At 56.1% G+C, this 25,388-nt stretch overlaps 1 protein-coding gene across 3 annotated transcripts in view; it reads left to right on the top strand.

The window, feature by feature from the left end:
- Nucleotides 1-25,388, top strand: part of AGAP3 (ArfGAP with GTPase domain, ankyrin repeat and PH domain 3) — a 147,603-nt gene that overhangs the window by 114,926 nt on the left and 7,289 nt on the right. For all 3 annotated transcript variants that reach the window (XM_054814666.1, XM_054814667.1, XM_054814665.1), the window contains exons 12-13: nt 11,500-11,673; nt 16,234-16,395. In XM_054814666.1, the coding sequence (XP_054670641.1) occupies nt 11,500-11,673; nt 16,234-16,395 (336 nt within the window). The remainder of the gene's footprint in view (nt 1-11,499; nt 11,674-16,233; nt 16,396-25,388) is intronic.

The following is a 25,388-nucleotide window of genomic DNA, read 5'->3' on the forward strand; positions in this document are numbered from 1 at the left end:
AGAGGGTATAATTAGTAGCCACCTGTGAAAATCTCAGTGTAAATAACTTGCCCCACGTTGCCAAGGAAGACTGAGGCGACAGGGTAGCTGGTATTCTCCTGGGGTGGACCGAGGACCTTTTCCAGAAAACTGTGCTTTCTCTTCCATGCTTGTGCTGCAAGAGGAGAGGGGCAGGGGAGCAACTTTTTACAGGCAACAAACTCATGCCCTTTCTGCTGTCACCTAGTCTCTCTGCCAGCTCATCCCTTCGTGAGTGCAGGCTGCCCTTCCTGTTTGGAGACCCCCCCTCCCAGCCCCTCCTCTTTTGCTCTGCACTACGGGCACGCGGGGTCGGTGGCTGGGGTCTTCGCTCTGTGGCTGGGCAGTGCGGTGTCCCAGAGGAAGATGCGAAACGCCATTGCTAGCAGACAGGGGATAGAGTCATCCTTGTACAGGCTCGCTCCAAATAGAGTTTTTCATACGACTGAATCTTGCTGTCGTGACGGCCCTGCCCGGAGCCGCGGGGTGTGTTTTGGCTGTTTGCTCCAGGCAGGAGCAGCGCTTGCCCTGTCCCCTCCTAGGGCCCTGCGCAGAACTTCCAGCTGACCCACGGTCTCTCTCGGTGGTGTGCACACCGGGCAGTTGTGTTGCTGTGTGCCAGCCGCCTCCGTGGGCAGAGCAAGCAGGGGTGTAGAAACCATGTTAGGAGTGAATAGCTTTAGAAACAGAAGTTATGTAAGAAAATATAGTACAATGGTAGCGTCAGCTGAATGGCCTTCTCAGTTGCTAGCATTCGTGAGCTGTGTGCAAATGCCGGGTTTTCATCATTCACTGCAATACTTGTCCAGGTCCACACTTCTGCAGCAAACCCAGAGAGTTCTGGGTCTGCTTCCTTCCTTCCTGCAGTTTTATATCAGACTCGGCTTCCTGCTTCTGACGGTAAATGCAAATGGTGATTCGTATCGTTGCAGCCTGTCATTAGCGTCTGTTTCCGACCGCCGTCTTGGTGATCTCTTTTAGACTCTTCAGCTGCACAGTCTGGTCTGTATTTTAAGTGGTATTGTACATTTCCTGCAGCTTTTGATTTCAGGTTTCTACAGAGCCTAAGGGACCCCTCTGGTACAATAACAGACCAGGACAGAGATCCAAAACAAGGACCATTTCTCCTTCCTCCACTCCCCACTGCTCATTTCCAGCCCTTCGGTCTGCGTGTTTCCGAAACAGTTTCTGAAGTATTTCACTGTAACATGTCAGAGAGTAAATTACATTATCATCATGGTGATACTCACTGGAGGACTTGGCCAAGTGACACTAAAGCTTCCTTACGCTTTCTGAGTTCTACTGGTTCAAAGCAGCAATGCAGCTCCCATGGAGAATGCCGTAGTTACCCTCATCTAAGCATCCGGGGGAATGACTCACAAAACTGAAATTTAGTTGTGGCTTAGGTAAAAGTAACCTTGACTTCATTGTACTGGTGTTCAGGCAGAGTAAAATTCAAATCAGAAGTAAAGAGTGTTAAACACACACATGCACAGACGCATGCATACAAAAATATATATCCGAGCCAATTTCACAAAGCTGAAAGCAATTATGAGCCAGATCATTTGGGAGAAAGAACTTAAACCAAAAAAAAAAAAGTGAAGCATAATTAGGAGTTTTTAAAGAACATTTTACTGGATACCAAAAAGTTAAAATCAAAAGGAAGATTGCACTGCTTAAAAATGTATTAATCTGGGTTAAGAGGAGATGTAAACTATTCATTCTCTCTCTGTCCAGATAGCAAAGAATGCACAGGAACAAAAGAAAGTGGAGGGGAGCAAGCTGTATTGTGCTAACGTATCTCGTACATCTGCGTATCTGTATGTATATAAAAAGCAATAAAAATAATGGCAACATAATAAAGTAATCGATAAGTACTGAGCAGAAGTTGAAAGCTCCAGTAGGTAGGTAGTTGATAACACCAGTGTGGTCCTGCATGGCCAACTGGAACCACGGGTGGAGGCTCTCTCTGCCATTTAGCCCTTTGCCAGAGCTCCGCAGACTAACATCCGCCGTGAGTGATTAATTATGAGCAGCCCTCAAAGTGACCCTTTTGGCTTTGTGGGAAGCATTCCAGCTCCTGACGTTCCCAGACTTGCTCTGGTTACAGCCGCACAAAGGGTTCGTTTCACCGTTTTATCTGGGTTCATTGCTTGCAGAGAAGGCGTGCGCCCTGTGCCTGCCCAGCTTCCCCAGACCACGTTTAGTACCAGCCACATTGAGGGAGGAAGTTAAATACCTTTAGCAAATGATGCAGTTAAGAAGAAAGTCACCAGTGAGGTAAGAATACCGCCACGCCACAGTTGCTGGGTACAGCTGCCCACCACCTTTCCCCATAGGGACGTCCGTGCCCCAGCTGATGGGAAGACGGACGCTGCCGGCCACATTTGAACGCTTCTTAGTCAGCGGACTTCTGCCTGCGTGTGTCATCTCTGCTGCCTTTCTCCTAGAGGGAAACCTCTCTTCCCTCCTCTCTCGTAGCTGCTTTACTTGAAAAAAAGACAAACCTTGCAGCTCGGTTCCTCCTCCAACTCAGATCCAGATGTTGAGCTCCAAGCAGCTCCTGCGTCCTCCCCGGTGCTTTGTCCCACTCTGGGCTCAGCGGTGCGGCTGGAAATGCGGTGGGATCCCTTTCACCACCGTGTTCTGACTTTACACTCGTCTTGTGCTCTGAACCTGGTGAGCTTCTGCTGGAGCGGCTGCCTTGGCCACAGCGCCTGGATCGCTGTATTACGGTGGTTTTAGCCCGTGAATCATGAGAATAGTCACTGTTCATATGTCTTACCAAGTTCCTAAGCTTCAACCTTTACGTGTTCCGTGGAGACTCGACATACAAATAAAAGTGATGAGTTTAGTATCTGAAGCTCATTTCCCAGCTCACCCTCCCCGCTCTTGGCTAGTTTCAGGAGGCTACATCACCGTGGTTGCACAAGGGGATACAGAAAAGGTAATCAGCAGAGTTAAAGACACTGAAAAATTTTTATTCAAGTTTATTAGGAACTAATGAATCCTAAACCCAGCATTTGTTCATTACTGCATGAAAATAGTAGAATGGTTAATAAAAAAAAAAAGAAGTGTTCAGTGAACACTTCTGTTTGGTGTCTGGGAAGAGGCAAGATGATGTATCTTATCACAGAATGATGAATTCTTCATATTCCAGCTGTAATTAGGAAGCATATTAAACAGCAGGTAGGAGATTTAGACATGTTTGAATCAGCAAGTCTGAATTATTTAATTCAGGAATTCTAGAAGATGTGGTCAAGGTCTTTCTGAAGTGTGGATGGTGACTGTCAGTTTTGGGATGGAGAGGACTTCTGGAGGGCTGAAGTTCATGGATTTCATGTGTCCACAATATGAGAATGAAACCGGTAGGTTGGGAAGGGCTCAGAGAATAGCTGCAAACACAATGAAATGCTTGCAAAATGCGCGTGGTAGTGAATGATTGAAGGAGCTCAATTTGTTTAGTTTATCAAAGAAAAGGTTAAGAGATTGTTTCAACACCATCTGTAAATACCTGTATAGGAATAAAAATTTGTTAATAGAGAGCTCTTTATCAGATGAAAATACACCAAGATCCAATGACGGGTAGCTGAAGCAAGACAATTCAGACTAGAAATAAGGTGCAAATTTCAACAGTGAGGGTAATTAACCACTGGAACTACTTATCAAGAGTTGCTGTGATTTCTCTGTCACTGACAATATTCTAATCAAGATTAGAAGATTTTCTAAAAGGTACGTTGTAGTTCAGACAGGAGTAAATTAGTGGAAGACCTATGGTGTAATTTTATGCTATGCAGAACAGATCAGACAATCAGAGAGCTCCTGGCTGCCTCTGACTCCCTGTCCAGATGTGCTGTCGCTTGCTCTCCCGGCGGATTCGCCTCTTCCCCGCACAGCTCTGGACACCCTTCCTTGGCGGTGGAGCTGCATGGTGGGCGGATGAGGCGTGCTGCAGCAGGCTCCACGGGCTCTGCGTGGGTGCTCGGTTCGGGCAGAGCTCAGGCTGGAAAAGGACTGAGTAGCTGCAGCTGCCTGCGGTTCCCGGGCAGTCAGCGTGCTCTCGGTGCCTGAGGATTTTGGGGATCAGCTGTTGCTGCAGTACCTGTTCACAGGCTTCTCCGGGTTGCTGGGGTCCCACTAACTCTGAATGTGGAGCTGGCCACCGTCTGAACCAGAGATGGGTCTGGTTTGTCGGCTTGAGAGGCCTTGGCTTATCTCACACTCCCTGCGTTTTGCTTGGGAGATGAGAGTATAAAATGGTAACCTGGTTGTGGTCAGCTCTTCCCGTCTCGCTGCAGGCAGCTTGGCTTTGCGGTTCTCCCAGGGAGGGCTGGACTACGCAGAGCTGTTTCTCCTGGCACTTCGTACCCACCACAGATTAGCTTCGGTGGGAGCTAGGGTGTTACGTAGTCACTTACCATGTGCATATGTCCAAAAACATGCTCTCCAAATGCAGCGCTAAGACAGGAGAGAGATTCCTCTGTGTCAGAGCATCTGCGAGGCCCGGTGAAAGGCAGTGGTTCCCACTGTGCGCAAGCTGGCGGATCCTGATGGCCTTGCTAAGAAGCAGGGCTGGGAAACCTTGGTCGCCTGCGGTTTGGATCAGTGATTTCGCACAGACATTCGCTGTTAGCGGAGCTGGGAAGGACATCTGTCATCCCAGAACGTGCCCCACCGTGCCGTATAGGTGCTGCTCGGAATTGTTGCCCTCTCTCAAGGAGAACTTGGGAGTTGATGTCTTTTAACTGTCATGTCTCCATCCTGGTGCTTCTGGTTGATAAGAGCTAGCCTACGGGTTTTTGGCCTTGTTACTGGTAGGAATTGTTCGAGAGGACAGAACCGAGCGTGTCCAGCAAAACAGCGTGCAGTGCCTGGTTCAGAAAACCGACCTGACAGAGACTCCTCTGGCTCCGGACCTGCTCCGGGGAGCGGGGGCGGCTCTGGGAAAGGCAGCCGCGGGGCGCTCCCAGCACAGCTGCATTCCTGCGTACATGGCAGCTGACCGCCCATTGATGGAGAGTGGTGAATTATGTCTTTACCAGCAGGGATTTCTCAGGCAGGCAGCTTAACCAGGCACATTGGCTCTCACCTCCCCTCAAGAACCAGTTGGTTTCTCGGAACGGAGGAGTTTCCCACCAGCTGGAGGTGGGTACCCGTCCAGCCCAGGAGCAGCGTGTTGGGGTCCGGAGCAGCCGCGGCTGCCCCACGCACACGACTTTCGGGGAGGCTTTGAGACGTGCTCTGGCTGCGGACGCTAGCAGAGTACCTGAGAGTCAGTATGCCAAGGTGATTGCAGTAATTCTGATTTTTATTTGGAATAAATGGTGATCAGTTGGCAACAAGTACCTTAAAGTTTTGGTTGGTGGTTAGTGATGACTCTTTGGGACGTGGTTTGGCAGACAGCAAATAGCATTAATCTGCAGCGTGCTGTTGGCCCGCTGCAGTACAAGAGAAAATAGGCTTTGCTTCATGCCAGGGTGTCCTCGCCCCATCCTGGGGTGACCTCCATCACCATCTCATGCCCCACGGCTGGCAGTCTCTGCTGCTACGTGGCGTGGCAGCGGTGTCCCTCTTCCTGTGCCAGAGCCAGGCCTGGCACTTCAGAGGAAAGACCTGTGCTGTCCTTGGCCGTAAAACAAGGGGCAATTCCCAAACTGCTATCCAGCTTGTGCCTCTCTAAAATTCAGCATACCCCTGTTCCCCCAAACGAACCCAGCTTCTCCACGGTGTCAGGGCCTGGTAGCAGCCACCCACCTGCCCCAGGAGAGCAGTGCAAAAACATAACCGCAGGCAATTGTCCGTCTGTGCCCTTAGCTCTGCGGGGCCTTGGGGAAGTCACGGGTGCGGATGGTCGGGGATCTATCCCTTCGTGTCTCGGGGAGGCAGAAGAACATGCAAGCGGTCTTAGCTGAGATGAGGTATCCAGCCAGCCTCCTGCCTTCTCTGAAAGCACCCGCCACCACTGCCTCTGCTAGCGGTGGTTTCATACATGGGTAAAGAGTGCGTTGGCATAGTCCAGCTGAGAAATGATGGAAGCCTGAAGAACTGAGGCCGAGCCGCATCCACAGGATGAGGCCCAGTCTTCTGCTCAAGCTAAAAAAAAAAGACCCTATCCATGAGTAATTACGCTGTGCCAGAACATAGCTCCAGCAAGGAACCGAGAGCGAAGATCGCTCCAGACAGCAGCAGCTGGTCAAAAGTCTGTACCTTTGTTTTTCGTGGGAGCTGCAAACTTCTCAAAGTGTTTCCTCTGCTACCAGCCCGCTTTGCTGTGCACGACTTCTGATTATCACGTCCAGCCAAGCCATCCTGACTGCAGTAGTGTAGTTGGTGTGGAGAAGCGCAGGCAGAGCAGAATTTAGCTGCCATCTGACCATTCTCCTGTTGGCCACACTTCAATGTTGAATAAATCCAGCAAGAGACAGCTCTTCCTTTGAGTTATCACCAGGCGGGGGTCTGAGGGTGTGAAGACATTTTTGTGTTGCAGTCTGCTGTGTGCATTGGCCACAGGAGGACGAGCCTTCGGGATCCTGTCCCCTTTCTCGTGCTAAAATGGCAGTATTCCTGGATCAGCAGCATCAAACGAGCGAAGAGCTTCGCCCAGGACCATAATCAGTGGTATCTGCCCTTTGTCTGTTGGTGCACAGAGCATATCCATCTGTGCCACTGAAGCAGGCTCTCTCCCACGTCCTGGCCAGACTGCAGACACTCGGCACCCAGGGCGCGTGCGTCAAGGAGACACCTGGCTTCACCAGGAGCTGCTCAGGAGTGGGTGTCCGATGCTGGTGGTAGGAGGGAGAGCTGATGTGTCACGACTTGGCTTCTTCAGCGCAGGTTATTGTATGTTCAAGGAAGAGAAGGAAGTAGCCCCTTCCTCAGTTGTCAAGGATGTAGGTTTTTCTGTGTTACACCTATTAAAAATATGTGCCTTAGCGTGTCCATACACCTGGTGTTGCTGTTACTGCAATCCGCAGCAGTTCGGGGCTGCAGGCTGTAGGACGTGGGCAGGTGGGCTGATAGCATTAGTAGGAATGGAACATCACCTTTGTTTTCTGTACCCGTTCCACCTTGACTTAGTTTTTTTTCAAGGTGGTAGGTTGTGCATGAAGACGTAGGTGAGGTATCCTACCAGCTTTGTGCAGGAAGTGTGAATCTTTCCCAGTTGTGCAAGACACACCTCACCTTGCACACGTGGGATCACGTTCGACTTTCCAGCCTCATTGGTGGTGTGGTTCGGGGATGCTGTGAAGAGGCAACGCTTGCAGCATTCCTCCTCCTCTGGTGTTCCCAGTTAAAAGCCCCAACCTAGTGCAGACATTCTTGTCACCAAGATTTGGTGCGATCCAAATCCCATGGAAAAGAGTACGTACTTTCTCAGGATTTTCTGAATCAGGCCCATTAGTTCCAGAGTAAATGTCTTTGCATTTTGTACTAAGTAAATTTTGTTGTGGTTTTATTAGCTCACGTTTCAAAATCATCTCATCCTGCATGACATCTTCATCGCCAAAATACTGGCAGAGCTTCCAGCTTAATGTCACCAGGAAATTTCACCAGAAACCATGTGTTATTTTGCCAAATCGCTGTTGAAAATATTAAATTTGTCCAAAGATTTGTCCAAAGATCCTCAAATGACTCTGCAAATAATCTCCTTTCCAACCGACAGTACCCCTTTTTGCTAGCTCGCCTTTATCCAGTTCCCTGTGCATCCGCACCTTAATGAAGAATTTCCAGGTTGCTTTGATTCAAGTGTTTTACTGAAACAGCCAGGCTGCCACACTCCACGCTTAGAAAAATGACGTTCTGTTTTTAGGTCATTTTCCATTTACTGCCATGTCATCGGTTAGGCTTTACTTAAAAAGGCATCAGGAAGCCTTGCCTGCTGGTGAGGGCACACTAACACGTCTACATGAATCTCTCTTTTGGGGGTTTTGAGGAAACAGTGACTGGGAGAGCTTTGCTTGAGGGACCGTAGGCAGGGTTGGGGAGAGTGCGGTTCCTGGAGGCTTTGGCTCAGAGAGGCAGTTAGTATTTTACATGTAGCCTTTTCTTCACCTTTCGCTTTGCTTGCCTAATTTAGAGGGACCGTATCCAGTGACTGCTGCTGGTGCCGCTTCCAAAGGGACGCAATCCCTGAAGGCTCTAGCCTTGTTGGAACCACCTTGCAGACCCCTGGGACAAGCCGTATTTGTGCAGCCGAGAGGTCCGTGAGCCAAGCGAGCGGCCGGGCTGCGAGGACGTTCCTCTGCAGCTGGGTGGCTCCGGGCAGCTGGTGTAAAGTGCAGGGAGCTCCTGGGGAGACTGCAGAGGCTGATAGAAGCTCTTCCTGGAAGTCATGGCAGCACCATTTCATTTCAAAATGAAGTTTTCAAATTGGTGCCGCTTCTTTGTGGCACGTGCTACGGCAAGGCAGGCGTGGGATTTGGGATGCTTGCACTGCACGCCTGTGTGAGATCGGGTAGTCATCATGGGCACGCAGTGCGGGCTCTGAGCGTGTGTCGGCAGCTTTCCTAAGCGTGTCTTCTTCTGCACACCCCTGGCATCCTGCAGGCCCGGCACAGGTCACGCCGCAGCTGTGGCTGCCTGCCCTGGCAGCGGGGTGTGCTCCTGGGGTGGCTGCCGGCAAGCCGAGCAGGGTTGCAGGGCGGGTTCTCCAGGCACATGTGGTTGCTTCTCTGCAAGTCTGACCACAGCAGCCTTCCTGCCTTACTGCCAGCGCTTGTTCCAGCTGCCCGGCCTCACTCACCATGCGGTGCCACAAAACTGAGGAGGTCCGTCGCTGTGGGCAGGTTTGGAGGGTGCCTTGGCCACGGCAGAGCGACGTGTGCCGGGCTCTGGTCAGGGCTGGGGCACTTGGGCATCGTGGCAGCCCCCACTGTTCCTTGGAGGAGCGATGGAAGGGCAGGTGCCTGCAGGCCGGGGCTCCCAGTGGGGCTGGGGTGGAGGTGCAAGGGGCAAACCCGGGCTCCCTGAGGCTCTGCAGGACTTTCCTCTCCGCTGGAGGAGCTTCTCCCAGGCACTCCGCACTCCTGCTGTTCGCCTCCCTCTCCTCGGCTGTGGCAGTCGACGCACGCTGTGTGCGCAGCCTGGCTCGGGGCCCGCAGGCACTGCCTGAGCTCTGGGGACAGCCTGTCCTGTCCTGTCCCGTCCCGTCCCATCCCATGCCATCCCATGCTGTCCCGTCCTGTCCCAGCCCAGCAGCGCCGTGCCCAGGGCCCAGGCCCCAGCTCCTCCCGGTCCCGGGAGAGCAGCGTTGTCCCTGCTCCAGTGGCAGCAGGCTCCCTCCCACGAGGAGGCGAGAGGAGATGGATGCGGCAGTCAGGAGCGGAGCGCCAGCTAATTACCCTTCCGAGTGTGTCTTGTAAATTAAGGGCTAATTAGAGGCAAAGTCAGTGTCATGGTTTTACACGTGTTTCTGTGGCGCTGAACAAGGGGAGGGAGGGGGAGCGTGCGGCAGCCAGGCTGGAGGCAGACGAGCCGGCGGCTCTGCCGCTCCTGCCCCGCGGGCCGGGGCCCTGGCAGCACGGGGCTGCCGGGCACGGTGGCCCTGCGAGCTCTGCGCCGCACTGCCGGGGCAGGCAGGGGCTGCAGGCAAGGCTTACCGATAGTCCCTACGCAGTGCAGCAGAGAAAGGGGATTTTATGTCCAGGGTGGGTACATGGAGGAGGAGGGTGGGAGGCACCCGCTGTGCTGGCGATGAATGAAAGGTGCTCGTGGATGGCAGGCGTGCCCGGTGCCCGGCTGATGGCCCGTATCACCCCTCCGTTCAGCGCACGTCTAGGATCCACCTTTTGTGGGGGGGATTCTTTGTAGGGGTGGCTGTCTTTCAGGCGCTCTGCCTGAGGCACTCTGCAGCCTCAGGCAGGGCTCAGGCACCGGTGACATTCGAATCACATTTCTTAGGTTTTCATGGAAACAGCAGGAGCAGGAACATAACTTTCTGTACAAAACCTGGGGCTCCACATGGGATTTTACGAGGCTCTGCTCTTTGTGGAGGGTGGCTAAGCACTGGAATAGGTTGCCCAGCAAGGTTGTGCAGTCTCCCTCCTTCGAGATACTCAAAAACCGTCCAGGCACAGGCCAGGGCAACCGGCTCTGGGTGGCCCTGCTTGAGCAGAGGTTGGACAGGACGACTTCCAGAGGTCCCTTGCAGCCTCAGCTGTGCTGGCATCCTGTGAGCGCAAAGTGGGGCTGGTTTTACACAGTGAAGACAGTCGGTGAGCTGTCCTGGCTGTAGCAGATCCGGCTGGGGACCTGCTCTTGCAAGTGTCCATCTGCTCTCCAGCCTGCTTCTGTGAAAGGATCCCACTTACATACCAGCCCCATGAAACACGTTGCTGGGTTTCTCTTAGCCCGGCTCCTGGTGTGGCTGCAGGGCGGCCGGCTCTGGCGCGGCTGGGGCGGGCAGATGGGTCAGGCTGTGGATGCACGTCTCATCAGCTGGGCACGCTGCGGCCGGGCCGTTCAACAGGCCCTGCCCTCTTTCATGGCCAGAAGGGCTGGCGTGGGAGTCCCAGCTCAGCAGTTGTGCCTCCGGGCATGGAAGGAGGAAAGGTAGCTTCAGAGTAGGGACAGGGACCCTTTGCTCGCCCCTGAGCTCCCAGAGCACTTGCTCTGCAGTGGCTGGAGCTGAATGCCCTAAGGGAAGGCGTAGGAAAGTGCTCGTAGTGGGCAGGTGTGGGGTAGTCGCTCTAGGGCAGCATCGTCCTCCTGAACAGATTGCCTGCAGCCTTGAGCAGCAAGGGTTTTGCTCCCTGTCAGAGCTGCTCTGTTTATTATTCTGGAAATTTTGGATATTCTTCTAATCCAGAAACACTTGACCCATTTTGAATCTCTGAGTGATCTTGTCTTTTGTGATGGCCTCTAGTCCCAAAAACGCTCCTTTCCTGGGGGGGTCTGAGGTCTGGGCTCAGCTAAAGGGGTTTCCAGCTGGGGGGAAGAGGCTTGTTGACCCACGACCCTTACGGACATCTGTTCCCCCGCATGTCCCTTTGACATCTTCCGTGTGATTTTTCCATTCACTCCTAGTGCCTCCAGCATGGTTGTGTTTCTTGCTAGGGACACACACGGAGTGAAGTTAGGGAGTGAGGATGGGCACACTGGCTATGGGGTGGGTTTGCGTTTGCCCAGGTGTCTGAGGCTGTAGTGAAGATTGTGAGCAGACCGTGAACTCCAGCTGCAAAACCTGGCTGGAGGGGGAAGCTGTGAGCCAGGATGCCTAGCTGTGCAGCCCAGGGTGCTGTGTCGAAATCCACCAAGCTGCGTGTCCCTCTGAGAAGTGGTGTGTGCTGGGCAGTGCTCTTTTCTCAGCACCTCTGGGGGGGCGATGCACTGGCACCCCTTGGGAGAGGAGAGCCAGACAGAGCCTGTCCTCGTGCAGGGCCACCTGGGGGCATGGCGCATCAGGTACAGGACAGCTTTTCCTTCTTCCGCTGTGCTTCAGAGCAGCAGCTGGTCCCTGCTAAATTCGTGTCTCTCTTGCAGGTGCTCCCCACTCGACCAGCAGTACCTCCCTGCACTCAGAGCGCTCCATCAGCGGCATCAACCTGGTGGGCTTCAGCTCAAAGCCAGATGGCATGCACCAGCGCTCCTACTCCGTCTCCAGCGCGGACCAGTGGAACGAGGCCGTGGCTATCCCTGGCAGCTGCCCCAACCCCTGTAAGTGGCACTTCTGGCCCCGCTCCCCTCAGCTGCAGCAGGTGGGCAGGCTTATTTTGGCGATGGGGCAGTCCTGAGCTCTGCCCCGTGGCTGCGAGTCCTGAGTTTGCTCGTGGGTGTCAGACCCAGCCTTTGGGGCCTTGTTGGGACTGTCCACCTTCGCCGGGGTCAGCTGGTAGTGTCCGAACCAGCGGGGAAGCTCTCCTGCTGAGCACGGTAAAGCGGTCTCCCTCCAGCCAAGGATGCTGCTCCGCGGCTGGACTGCTCTGACCTCTCTGCTCCGCCTGCCCCACTCTGGGCTCACCGTGCAAGGAGTAAGCATTGCTTTCCCCCATCTCTGCTCCTCGTCGGCACCCCCAGCTCCCGGATTTTGGGGCAGTTGAACGAATAGGAGTAATTCCTGTCTCTGGAGCACACACTGAGCACGGCCCGCCCCCTCCCCCCACGCTCACTCGCTCTCTGTGATGTTTCAGGACAGTTGAGTGAATTAAAATAATTCATACATTTCCCAACGTAGCCACTTTGCCGAATTGGAAAATAAATGCTTTTGTGCTGCATTCATCACTCCTTCGTTCCTGGCTCTGCCGCCGCACTAAAAAAGCAGTTAAATGCACATCAAGAGTGGAGGAGCCATTTCCATGCCTGCTCGCCCCTTGTAGTTCTCATTAGCGCGGCAGCCGCCCCCCCGCTCGGTCCCAGGGGCTTTCGCAGTTTAAAGAGAGCCTCTTTATGATCATTACCGGAGTCCGACTGTGCGGGCGCCATTTGCAGCTGAGGAGGCTCCTCATTTGTAACTGTGAAAAACTATCAATTTCAGCGCGCCTGATGCAGCGGCTCCATCATTGGCCCCATCAGCTCCCTGCTGGAAGCGAATTAATCAGACTGTTACTGCTGATGGGGCAGCGCAGGCGACGGGAGCGGAAGGGCGCAGCTCTGAGCATTAATGTGCGGGCAGCCCCCCCGCCCCTCGCCTCGGACACGGGGTGCAGCAGGGCAGCCGCCGCTCCTCCAGCACCGGAGGAAGCAGGGTGCGAGGGGGAACCGCTGCTCCGCACACCGCCTTGGACACAGGCGCATCTGCTGGGATGCTGTGGGGCCGGTCCCCTGCACCGGGAGAGGGGTGCCCCCACTGCAGGCAGCACCTTGTCCTGCCCACGGGAGCCGTGCGCGCAGGCAGCGGGAGCCTCCCATGCCGACTGCTGAGCCGGCCCCGGCGCACGCAGCAGCGAGGTCTGCACACCCGCGTGTGCTTTGGTTGGCACACGCGCTGCCTTTGCACAGGTGAATTTTGTGTCACAGCCCTTCCAGACAGCAGCTGTCTGCCTGGATGGCCTCCCGTCCCAGGGACCGTCGTGGCAGGTCCCGTCCTCCTCCCAGCAGCCCCGCTGCAGAGCCCAGGGGCCTGGCGTGGCCACGCTGTATGTTTTGCCCGCCCTGGCTCTGGCCCGAGTGTCACAGGAGAGCGAGCCGGCCTCTGCTCCCTGTCCCCAGGAGGAGCCTGCTGCGCTCGCGGCCACCCGAAGCAATGTACCTCTTTCATGCAAAGTAACCCGGAGACTGACACAAACGGGAGCTGAGATGCTGCCGCTTCTCCCGTGATGTGGAGGGGTGAGAGGTTGATGCTAACTGTGTGCCTCGAGCACTGATGACTGCTTGTCCACTCTCAGGTGCACTGTGCCGGACCCCGAGCCCTGCGGGTCGGTCCTGCCCTGCCCGGTGTTAGTGGTCCACAGACACACCACCGGGCCGGCTGTGTTGAAGGGTCCGCGGCATACGAGGGGCGACCAGCCTGGCTGTCCTGGGGGCCTCCCGGAGCAGCCTCACAGTCCCGCACCCAGCTCACGGTACCGTCCCCACTGCACTGGCGGGGAAAGCAGCAATTTCATACTTCCCACTGCAGAACCTCTCGGGGCTGTCGAGGAAGGGCAGGGGCAGGCAAAGCCCTGGTCCTCGGGGGTGGCAAGCAGCTCCTTGGGCTCCTGTCCCCGTCAGCTGGAGCAGCCCTGGGCTGTGCATGCGCCGGGCAGGCGGCTCTCCGGGCTGCGTACCCGCACAGCCGACAGCCAGCAGAAGTGGGTTCTCGGCGCGGCGAGGGAAAGGGCTTTGCGGGGAGCAGGCAGTGCTTCCTGCACGGCACAGCATGCCAAGCTGACTGGCACGTCCGCCCCTGCGCTGTGGGGCTGAGCTAAGCCAAAGCAGGCGTGCCTCGCACCCATGCCTGAACCCCGGTGATGCTGCTGTGTCCATGCAACCCAGGTCTGAGTTCTCCGCTGTGTTTTCAGCTCTGAACAGTGGGGCAGGGTGGGGAATATCTATCTGCTCGGAGCAGGCTTGCAGACATGTGCAGAGGGTGCAGGCTGCCTCCTCCGGTTGTGCCTTGGAGAGTGCATGGAAGAGGGGGGCGGGCTGTAGAGGTCCTGTAAACATGCTCCAGCACATTTTGTGTTTGTCCTTTATGGGGAGGACCTCTGCAGCCCACCCGTGGGGACCCAGGGGCTGCCCATAAGGCCAGCTGGTTTGGAGGGAGGACCCAGGAGGTCCCACGTGTGCCTGCAGAAGGGTTCCCGTGGTGAGACAGGGACCTGGAAGTCCTTGGGTGGGTCAGAGGAGCTCACTTCTGTCCTGCTGGGAAAAGAGGGAGAGCAAGTGATACCTGAGCTTGTAGAGGGAGCACGTTTCATGTCCTCCCCCTGCCCCGTTGCAGTCCCATCCCCATCCCGTTGGGGTCCCTGGAAGCCCCCAGCTCTGTGGCTTTAGCTGCTGGGCAGTGAGAAGAGCAGGGACGCAGACGATCTCTGCTCAGCAGAGCCGGAGGTGTCAGGCTCGCCGCAGCGTGTTGGCGGGAGCTGCAGAAGTGCAGGAGCCCTCACGTTGAGCCTGGAGGGGGGCAGGATGCCAGCGGTACGTGGTTTGGCCCGGGGGGCATCCTGGTGAGCAGGTGGGCAGCAGAGGTAGTCTGGATGCACCATGTGTAGCCTCAGACAAGAAAGTTCAGGTCCCCTGTGACATCCAGGCTGGGAGATGAAGGTGTCTCACACCTGCTGTAAGCATAGTCCTCTTGAATGGTATCAGTAATTTATACTTATAAAAATGAAGCCTGAATTTATTAGATTTATCTCTCTTAATTGTCAAGGGTGAACTATTTCCCTGTGGATAAATAGCAGCAGAAACACCCCACTAGTGTGTGTCAAATGTAGTAGAAGCCAGAGATGGAAGAGCTCTGGTGCCGCATCCTCTCCCAGCCTTGCGAGGGGGACGCCAGCTGCACACCGGACCTCTGCGTGGGGCAGCTCCTGGCCGCTGCCCGTAGCCCTCTCCGTCCCACCGTTGGATGTTTGTCTTGCCGCACAGAGACAGACCAAGCCCCAAAGAGCCAGTCTGACTGAACCGGGCTGAAAAGGGAGAGTAGAGGCTAGGCTGGAGCAGGAGAAGGGCTTGCCAAGTCACCGGCAGTCCCCACTGCTGGAGGGTGCTGCCCTTGTTAGACGCTGTGATTGCTTTCTTAATTTCAGGTGCCACGAAACATGGAAATTGGAGGTTAGGACCTGATGGGAGACATTGGGTTGTTGCAAAGAGGACGGCGAGCTGCCCAGGACAGAAGCGGGCTGGGAGCAGGGCTGCCGTACGTGCCCTGTGAGTGGGTGGACACTGGAGAGGCAGGAGTGTATTTCGGAGAGGGTTAACAGTGCAGCGAGGGCTCCTGCGCCTCGTTGCCTTCCCCGGAGTCTGCATTTTTATGCTGATTGGAAGCCTGCGCTGTGTGTGCTGCTGAAATTGAATGTCAGGCTTTTGATTTTGTTGCTGGTCTCTAATGAAATTTGACATTTAATGGTGAGTGCAGCGGCAGCGTGTGTGTGTGTGATCGGAGCTTGATTAGCGCGCTCTAATTGACAGTAATTAGGCAGCTCCCTGATTGTTTCTAATTCTGCTATTAATTGTAAGGAACAGTATGATTGAGGATAAATTTGGTGCGTTGCTGCTGGGGATGCAGCTTCTTCAGCTCCGTATCGGAAGCCTATTGAGACCATCATGCTTAGGTTCCTAAGTGTGGCAACCCCCGTCACCTCGTCTGGCAGAGCTGTGCCGTGGGGGATCGATGCTTCTGCAGCAGCAGTGCAGATCCCAGGACCTGGCCCTGCACCTGGGGGGCCAAGAGCACCTCCTGGGACTGTCCCTTCCCAAAACGCACGCATCGCCCAGTGAGGGCACTGCCACTGAGCACGACGGAGAGGGACATGCGCTGGGGGGTTGGCACGTCAGGCTGCCCCCAGTGATGCCACTGCGCTTGTCCTGGCCATGCAGATGCCGGCGCTGTCTCTGCGTGATCATCCCGGATGAGTCCCAGCGCAGAACGTGTCCAGTCTGACCCTCCCTGAGCCGGAGCGGGTGTCAGAGCTGCCCCATGCCATGGGGCCGAGAGCGGGTGCTGTCCTGTCTGTGGGGCTGTGCCTTTTGAGCCAGGCAGAGCACCAGGGCTGTCTCCAGGACGCTTGGTTGTCTCTAGAAAGAGCAGACTGTCATTGTCTTGCTGTACATTACTTTCTTTATCTTTGTTCCCAGCTAACGGTACTGCCGATTCTCTCAGCTCCAGCCCGAACATTTCCAGTGCTGCCAGCCCAAAGCTGGAGCCGCCTCCGTCACCACATGCCAACAGGAAGAAGCATCGCAGGAAAAAGAGCACAGGGACAACTCGGCCTGATGGCCCCAGCGCGGCAGCAGAAGGTAAGAAAGATCTGCTGCCTGAGGGCAGCTCCGCTGGCTCAGAGCACCCGGCACCCAGGAGTCCTGCCGGGGCTCGTCGGGGACATGGGGCTCGGAGTGCTGCTCATCTGAGCCGGTTTGTGCTTAGGCAGAAAGGAGCAACCAGCCCCTCGTGATCTGCCCCTGATTTCTTACCTGCAGTGGAAGCAGGACTGCCACCATGCCCATGACTGCACATACTGTTAGTGGTAATAGTAATTACTAACTGTATTAGCAGCGCTGAGAGCACACCACGTAGTTAAGATGTGCTTAACTATGCTTAAGGTGCGCAGACACTTTCTACCACAAGAAAGAACCTATTTCTGTTTGCTTGTAAATTTGCCAAACTGTCATAATTTAAAGGACCTATCCTGGCCATCTGCCTCAAGCTGAGGGTTTTTGGGGAAGAGTTTATCCACTTCAGGAAACCAGTTGAAGATGTATACATTGCTATGCCTATGCTAAAAGTACTGATGGTTTTTCTGTTGAGAAATTTTTGTGTCTCTGCGGTATCTGAAGAGAGACCCAAAGCTTGGCGGAAAGCCCGCAAGGCGTAGGGAGGGGCATTTTGGGGTGAAAAGCCATCCAAATTTGTCCAGGTAGGGGTTAGCTTGGCAACCACGTTCTCCGAAGCCTACATCTATGGTTAGCCTGTGCGGAAAAAGTGATCCTCAGTCTTTAAGATTTGACTTTATCCTAGGTCATCCTGTCCCATAGCACTCAATAAGCTTTTGTAGTAAACCAAAATAAAGATTTAATTCAGATGGCTAAAGGCAGAGGGAGAGGGGCTAAGCACAAGTGTTTGAAACTAATGGCTGCTGTAAAACAATCCAGAGAATTGTAGCCTGTACATTTGTTAGCCTGTACCTAACTTGCTCCAAATCACAGGTCAGCCTGCAGACCAGCAGCCCGGGTTTCCCATGGCAGAACAGCTCTTCTTAAGTTCTCTCTCTCTCTCTCAGGAATGTTGTGGTGATGATCTGCACAGGAGTTCGGCAGTTCTGTTCACCCTTTTCTGTTGTAGTTATCTTCACCTGAAAACTGCTGAGTTTAGGAAAGACTTCCCCTTTGCAGTGGTTTATTCAGGCATCTTTGAGCATCATTTGAGTCTATAATATACACTGGATGTCTCATGGAAAGCAAGAAGTATTATCTATATTTACATTTCATTAAACAACTGATGCGTTCTTAGCTATGGGTCTATGTTGACTCTTCAGACACGTTACTGCCCTTCCCCACATTAGCTCTCAGGTTGCAGTTCTCAGTCCAGTGCTTTGGCAGAAAGAGAGACGTGTATTCTCTATATGTCTGAAAACTGGGGTACCAAAGAGTAGAATGACTTTGCACCTACACGTGAGACTAAGAAAGCACATGCTGAAGTACTGCATCCCAACCCATAAATAATACTCCAAGAGAGCCTTGAAATACTGGAGAGAGTTGTAAAGATGGTCCCAAAACTGCCTTGGGTCTGATGAACATATTTATGATGTGGACATTAAGGTATTCAGCTTTCCAGAGTGGCGACTGAGAAGCAAAGGACCGGTGTTTTCAGTGCTGAACAGAGTCTGGTCCTGCCAGGCTGCGCAGCGTAGCTGGTGGGGGTGTGAGAAGGTGCAGAGGCTGGGATCTGAAGTTACACCAAACTGAATACAAATCCTTGTCCGGTAGACAACCCCCTGCCTGACGTACGTCTGGTTGGCACTGGGTCTCCCTGCCTGTGGCACCCTCCTTGGGTGACTCGGGTCGTCTCTCTCCTGCCCCAGCACCAGGTCTGCTCCCGAGGGCTGATGCAGCTCAGGGTGCCGCAGCGGCTCATGGCCAGGACGGGGCAGCCCAGGGCAGATGTCGAGGAGTGATGCTGGGGCTGATGCTTGGGTTGTCTGCTTCCCGTCTCCTTTCACCCCCAGGCTACGGTCCTGCCTGGCAGCCTGCGCTAGAGCTGGAAACTGGCAGCAAGCAAATAAGAGATAATGAACCTCTGTGCGAGGTCCCATCCTGATGTCTTAATGGTCAGCGATTGGTTCCAGCTGCGAACTCGGGGCTGAGCATTGCCCCACATCATGGGCATGTCTGATGACTTACGTCATGGACTGGTGTCCATAACTATGTCTGATTCTTCCTTGAATCTTTTTTAGCTGTTTTTGAACAGTTACCAGCAGTTTTTTCACAGCAGGATAACCTGAGCTTTTTGCTTTTGCGTAGTCAACATGGTGGAAGTGTAAAAATCGCTGTGCAGAGAGCAGGGCTGCCGTGCTCTGTGGCAGAGCTGCCATCCCTTGTGGTGCTCATCCTGCCGTGAGGGTACGCCGTCTTGGGAGGAGCGTGGGGACAGCCCGGCCGCACCGCCATGAGCTCAGGCCAGCGTGGCTGAGCCGGCATGGGGAGCACCGCGGCTGGGACCCCCCCCAAAGCCTCCTGCCGGGAGACCTCAGCAGCCGCACTGGGGCAGGCATGGCGTCCGGCTCAGCGCTCCGTCGCAGCGTCTCGCCCAGGCACGAGCAGCAGCAGGGGAGCGCGGAGGCGCAGACAGCTGGGGCTACGGCCAGGCTGCCTTAGGATGCACCCAGCCCGACGCCTGCGTGTGCAGGGCACGAGCGTCTCAGGTTAGCATCCTGGGAAAGTTGGTGAGGTCTGGGGATAAATTGCCATCAGTTTATCTCATTTAGGAGGTAATCAGAGCCAGGGACGTGCGGAGCAATTGAATCTTAGTTGTTCTGAAGTATCATAAATCAAACGAGCTGTTGCTTTTTTACATGGTCGCATGTTAAAGAGAGCGCAGTGTCAGGTTGCTAGGGAGCATCAGCAAACTATGGCAAGCGTGGTATTGGGCTGCCGGGGATGTCACCAAACCGGAGAGTGCGGCTCGGGCTGTCAGGGAACACCCACAGGCTGGCAAACGTGGCGTCAGGCTGTCAGGGGACATCGCAGCAGCCCCAGGAAGAGCTCGTCACCACGGTGGGGTTGCGGCATCAGCTTGCAGGGACCGTCAGGAAAGTCTGCTCGAGATCAAAGACCAGCAACGTGCAGTGGCCAGGAGTGCCCCGTCCTGCCGCAGAGCAGCCCAGGGCCCTGACTGCAGCTGTGCCTCCTCCGTGCCCAAGACCTCTGGCTCCTGCTTCGGGCAGCCAGGAGGGCCCCAGGGAGCCACCAGGCATGTCTGACGGCAGGAGCACCTTCGCGACGCTCCCTACGCCAGCATCCCCATGGATGCCAGAGCTCCGGGGATAATGAACTTCTCATGTGCTTAAAGAGTGATGCAGGGTGCATGGCGAGAAGCTGACAGCCCCTTAATGTGCTTCTCAGTGGCGGCCAAACGACGCGGTTTTGTCTTTGTTTTTTAGTTTTAAAACCCACGGGAAATTGATGGCCAGTAAAGAGTTGTATTGGGGCGATGTGCGTGATTAATACCAACTGTCAGGGGCTGTCGGAAGCTGATCTCAGCGAGCTGGGAGTGTGGGGCTGAGCTGCGCTTACCAGATTGCTGGGGATTCCAGCTGCTATTGCTCAGCTCCCACCTGCCCCACGCAGCTTGTCTCACCCATGCGCTCCCTTCCGCCAAGCCTCTTAATTCAGTGCTAACAAGTCACTCCCACTCCTTACAGACCCTGCGAGCTCACTGCTCCATCCTGGAGGGAGGAGAGCAGCCGGTGCCCGGGCATCGCCACGCCACGGCATATCCCCCCATCTCCATCAGCTCCACACGCCCCTCATTCTGTAGTTCCTGGGGGGGGAGCTCATACAGCTCTGTGTTGCCCCTCTGAGACACCCTCGTGTGCACACCCATCACCCCGCCGCTGTGTCTCGCAGCAAGCTTCCGCACGCACCATGAAGCCCGTGCTGTCCACGCCCTCCTTCCTGTGCCCACAGCGTGATGAACCCCTGCCCCCAGCGCGTGCACGCACCCCACATGGCCCTTCTGCTGCCTCCCAGCCCCGCTGCGCTGTGTGCACGCTGCACCCCATATCGCGTCTGCCCCCCTCCCCCCCATATACACAGAAATGACCGCCCCGGTCCCTTGCAGTGTCCCCCCCGTGCACATCGCAGTGTGCCCTGGGGAGTATCCTCTCTTCCTGACACGCAGGCTCAACTGCCTTTGCAATCCTTCCCTCCACGTGCACGCACACGTACACGCACGCACGCAACCGGTGCCCCACAGCGTGCCCTCTGTTGCACAGTTAGTGTGCCCGTCTCTGCCGGTGCCGCTGTGCAGAGCCCTGCCCGCCCCTGCCGCCCCCGGCCCAGCGAGCCCCCGTGGGCAGGGCAGGCAGCACTGGGGTGGTGGGAACGTGCCGGCTCAGCTTGGGGCACTCTGGGGTCTGGGGGCGCGGGGACGGAAGGCGCTGTGGGGTCTCCATAGCAATGTTCTTGCTGCGGCTCTCCTGGCGGCTTGTCGCTGTGGAGGGGGCCTGTCCCCGTTGCACTAATACAGGTTAGGAATATTGGGTTTAATGATCTGCAAAATGAGGAGGCAGCGAGCTGACATTTACGAATGGTGCTGCATCCTTCTCTTCCCAGACGCCTGCTAATTTGTTGATATCCCAAACACCTCATAATGATGTGGTACAGTGGCAGCTTGCAAACAAGCATCCCGAGGCTGGGGGGCCTGCTGGCTGCCCTGCTGCTGGACACTCCTCGCGGACTTGGCAGCAAGAGAGTGGAGCTGTGGGCCAGGGACTCCCCACACCACAGGCAGGACCGGCCCTTGGTTCCCTGCCATGCGCCCACGGCCGGCGTCCCCCCCCACCCCCTCTCTGTGTGACCGCCCACTCACCAGGGCGTCCAGAGGCACCTCTGCTACACCAGCTCAAAGCGGGAGGAAGGATGGGAGTAGGGGAAGGGCAGTGCGAAGGGGGCGGCTGGATGCGACTGGGAGGTGGGTGACAGAGGAGCCTTCTGCTTCAAGAGCGGCGCATGGCTCAGAGTGAGCTCTGCTTCTCGCTTTGCTGATGTTGAGTGGGATCCTGCTCCTCCTTCCTGGACCTGCTGGGATGCAGGGAGAGGCATCCCACGCCGTCCTGCACGCAGGGCAGGGGCTGCATCCCGCCTGCTCAGGGAAGCAGCCAGCCGGGGAGTCAGCTAGCATGGAGGGCTCTCCGTGCCTGGTGTGCTGGCGTGGAAGTGCTCCCGCCCGTCCCCTGTGCTGAGCTTTCTCCTGTCCAGCCCTCTGGGGTGGGAAGTGCTGCCCTGCATCTTGTGGGCTGGTGTGGGGGAGCTCTATCCAGTGCCTCGTAGGGGGAGAGAGTTGTAGCCCTGCGTCCTGAGTGCTGTTAGAAGCGCGATCTTGCCACGCTGGGCGAGGACCATCGTGCCGTATCTCCCGCTGTGACTAGAGGGGCATTGCTCCATCTTCTGTGTCTTCTCCACAGAGCTGCTTGATGCTGAGGGATGGAGAGCAGCACACCCCATATTGCTGCTTGTGCTCTGGGGGGTTCTGCCCCAACCCTGTGTGGGGGCACCTTGGGTACGTGTGGGGGATGTAGCCTGCCTGTCCCGCTGCAGCTCCCCAGGGAGGCACCCTGCCCTGGGGCTTCACCCCACACCCCAGGGAGAAGCGTGGTGTCCGCGGGAAAGGAGGTGGGAAGTGCCACTCTCTTGACTCCACGCTGAGGTCCCTGCAGTGGGGTCTCTGGGCTGGGCTCTTCTGCGTTGAAGCGGTACGTAGCCTGAGCCCTCCACAGAGCAGGACGGACCCCTGCACCCAGCCGTGTGCCGAAGCTGAGCTGGTTTTAGCCACCCAGACGTACCACTTCTGCTCAAAGCTGTGCTTCCTCCTGCTGAGAGCAAAGGGCCTCGGCACAAGCTGTTAAGGGCAACGCTGCTGGGACACCACTGCTTCCCGTTCTCCCCGTGCTGCTTCTCCTCTCCAACATCCCCTGCTGCCTCTGCAGGTGACAGTGACAGATCCAGCAGTCTGCTGGGCATCTCAACTCTAGGGCACTTTTGGGCAGCAGAGCTCTGCCCCCCCCCGGCTTCTTGGTGGGGCTCTTCCCTTAGCCTCTTCTTTCACTCTGTGCTGGTTCCTGGCAGGGCATGCAGCAGGTCTCAGTCCCCCATTTCTTCCCAGTCCCGTGGTGCTCGTCGGCTGGTCCTGAGGACATGCTTCCTCCCAAGCCCAGCTTGTTGGCGCTGGGGGCTGCTGGCTTCCCCCCTCTCTAGCACAGCAGGCTGGTGAAGGGTAACTCCACGAGGGCTGGTCACCTCGCTGCGGCTGCTGCAGACGTCCTCGAGCCCACTCAGCTTGGTGACTCAGTTGCTGGTCAGGTGTGAGAGCTGCACGGCCCTGGCCCGTCCTGGCCACTGTGCAGTGCCCTTGCTAATTTTGCTCTCATGTGGAGCGCTCGTTGCTGGGCGGCGTTGGAGCTGGGTCATGGGGTTAACGCCCATTAGCAGAGCCGGCTCGCAGCGAACTCTGCTCAGCAACTCTTCACGAAGCTCAGTCTTTAAAACATCATCAAAAAATCATCAAGAGAGAGAGAGACAAGCACGTTCATTTCCACTGCCCACTAATTCTAATGGAGCTGGCATAATGGACTCCCACCAGCACGCCTGCAGGAAGCCGCAGGGCCAGGGAGACGGGCTCTGCCTTCTGGCCCTGGGATAGCCCCTCTACCCTGAGGCGGCTGGAAGGGGCTCCCCACTCCTGTAGGAGCGGCTTCCTCCGGGACCTTAGCCCTGTCGAGTCTGAGAGACTGAGTCTGGCGAGATCTGGGGCTCTTCCGGCCATGGGGAAGGAGCCCGTGCCCTGTGCGTGCTGCAGGGAAGGGTGTGCTGCCAACTCTGCTTCAACAGAGGTAGCCTGAATCCTTCTGCCTGTGTCATCCGCTTTGTGCTACCCTTTCATCTGGCCAGAAATGCCCCTGCCACGTCAGAATCTGTGCCTTTCCCCAGAAAAATCTGAGAAAGCCCCATACTTTCCCTAAAGCTATGACTTGAGTCTGATTCAACTTGTATGGGCTGCCCAAGGAGCTCAGGAACTCATCCTAGACCATCCAAGAAGCTGGGTCTGCACACCGTTTGAAGCTGCTCTGAGTCCTCGATTCCCTTGCTCTGCCAAACCCTGCGTGCGAATCCGAGAGTCTGATCCCGCAGCTCCCCGCTCTCCTGCCGTAGCCACACCGTGCTCAAGCCTCCAAAGAGGTCTGGCCCTGCAGTGCCGTCCTGCGTTTCTGCAGGGAAAGAGAGGTAGTGATTTTGCTTGCAAAAAAGCCTTAGCATGGAAGAAAAGCTGTCGTCCTTTGTTAGCTCTTCCTGGGCTCTGCTGAGAGCAACAGGCCCTTTGTTTGGAGTAAAGCTGGAATCTGCTGAGGCACAAAGGAGGAAGGGGAATGGGGGTCCTGCGGCTTGTGAAGCCAGTGCGCGGGCTTTGGTCGGACTGGGACCGCTGCCAGGGCTGGGACCGGGCAGCCCCAGGGCTCCGGGATGCCCCTGAGCTGTGGCAGCGGGAAAGTCTGTCCAAGTGGCGTTGGAGCCCCAGAAATCTCGCTGTTTGCCCAAGATCAGGTGTGGGCAGCCCGGCAGGGAGCCTGGCAGCAGGGAGCCGCCTGCCCCTCCTCTGGGAGCGTCCTGAGCAGAGGACTGGGAGACCCACGGTACCCCCGCCCCAGAGCAGCACCTGCGGCGGAGGGGCCGTGCGTCAGAGGAGCAGCAGCAAACCCTGCGTGGGAGCCTCGGGACAGAGGCAGGCGCTGCAGGGCAGGCATTTGCCATCTCGTCTCTGCTGGGAAACGTACTGGCACAGGAAGGCTAGGGCTGAGATTCCTGCCTGCGGAGGTACTGAGCGAGTGAGAGGAAGGAATAAGGATGATGGAGTTGTGTGAGCCTGCAGCAGGAATCCTCACTGTGTCCCGGGGATGGTGCTGACCTGCTTGCTGCTGTTTCGGTGGCAGCAGAAGCAGCTCAACAGCAGGGAGCACTTGAAGTGCATCCAGGACTTCCCAGGTCCAAGTGCCTGGGCTGGGCTCTGCAACACACTGACAGCAGCCACAGGTGGCTCAGACCAAGGATGGGAGAGATTTAAGGAGAACAGGGCCCATCCTGATAAATCAGGGTGCCCCAGGAGTGGCTTTGTTGGTTGCTGCTCCAGCAGTGCAGCCAGATCCAAGATCTGGGAACTGCGAACGCTCCCTCAAGCACCCGGGCAGTCACTGTCCCCAGGAAGAAACGCCACTCCTTCCTTCCTGGCTATTAATGCTTCACCCTGGGCAGCAATCGATCCTGCAGCTGTCAGGGGCCTGATCCTTGCTCTCTCGTAGCCTCCTGCAGAGGTAGAAGGAATGGTCTCTAAGAACAGCTGCAGGTCCCAGTCCCGGTGCAGGGACGGTGGAAGAGGTGGGGGCAGCTGCTGGCTCATGAGCAGGCTGGAGCTGAGCAGGGGCTGGGGAGATGCAGCTGAGTGCCGTGGCAGGAGGTTCCTGTGTCGCCTGACTGCTGGCTGCCATCGGTGGGTGGGTGCTCCCTGCCCGTGCTCGGGCTGTGGCAGTGCTCACAAAGAGGATGGCGCTAGCTAGCCATGGGGGCGGTGGCTATTAGCCTGGCTGTTGTCTAGTTGTTTCTCCTCCAGTATTCAGAACTTACCAGCTGTATATTTTCCAAGACTCTCATTTCTGAGCTGGCATTTGGTGTCCTTGGAGCCTCCACAGTAAATGTCCTTAGGGTAGGAGGCACGTTGAGTGCAGGGAGCTCCCCAGAGAAGGCACGGTGGGGTCTCTTCCATGGCTGAGAGCTGGAGGAAAGGGCAAAGTGCTGGGCAAGGTCGATGTCCCAGTTAGGCAAGTGCATCACAGAGAGGGGAAGAGTCCAGCAGCGTGCCTGACTGCCAGCACCCTGCAGTCTCGTCCTCCTCCTGATGCCCCAGGGTTTCTCGTTCCCCAGCAGGAGAAAGGCGGTTGCAGACATCTTTCCCCAGAGGAAGAGTCACAAGCTGATTCTAGGGTGAAACGAGTGAAACAGCCTCCCCTTCCTGTGTGGGAAAGGCA

This window comes from Grus americana, chromosome 2 (genome assembly GCF_028858705.1).
Source record: "Grus americana isolate bGruAme1 chromosome 2, bGruAme1.mat, whole genome shotgun sequence".
Lineage (NCBI taxonomy): Eukaryota > Metazoa > Chordata > Aves > Gruiformes > Gruidae > Grus > Grus americana.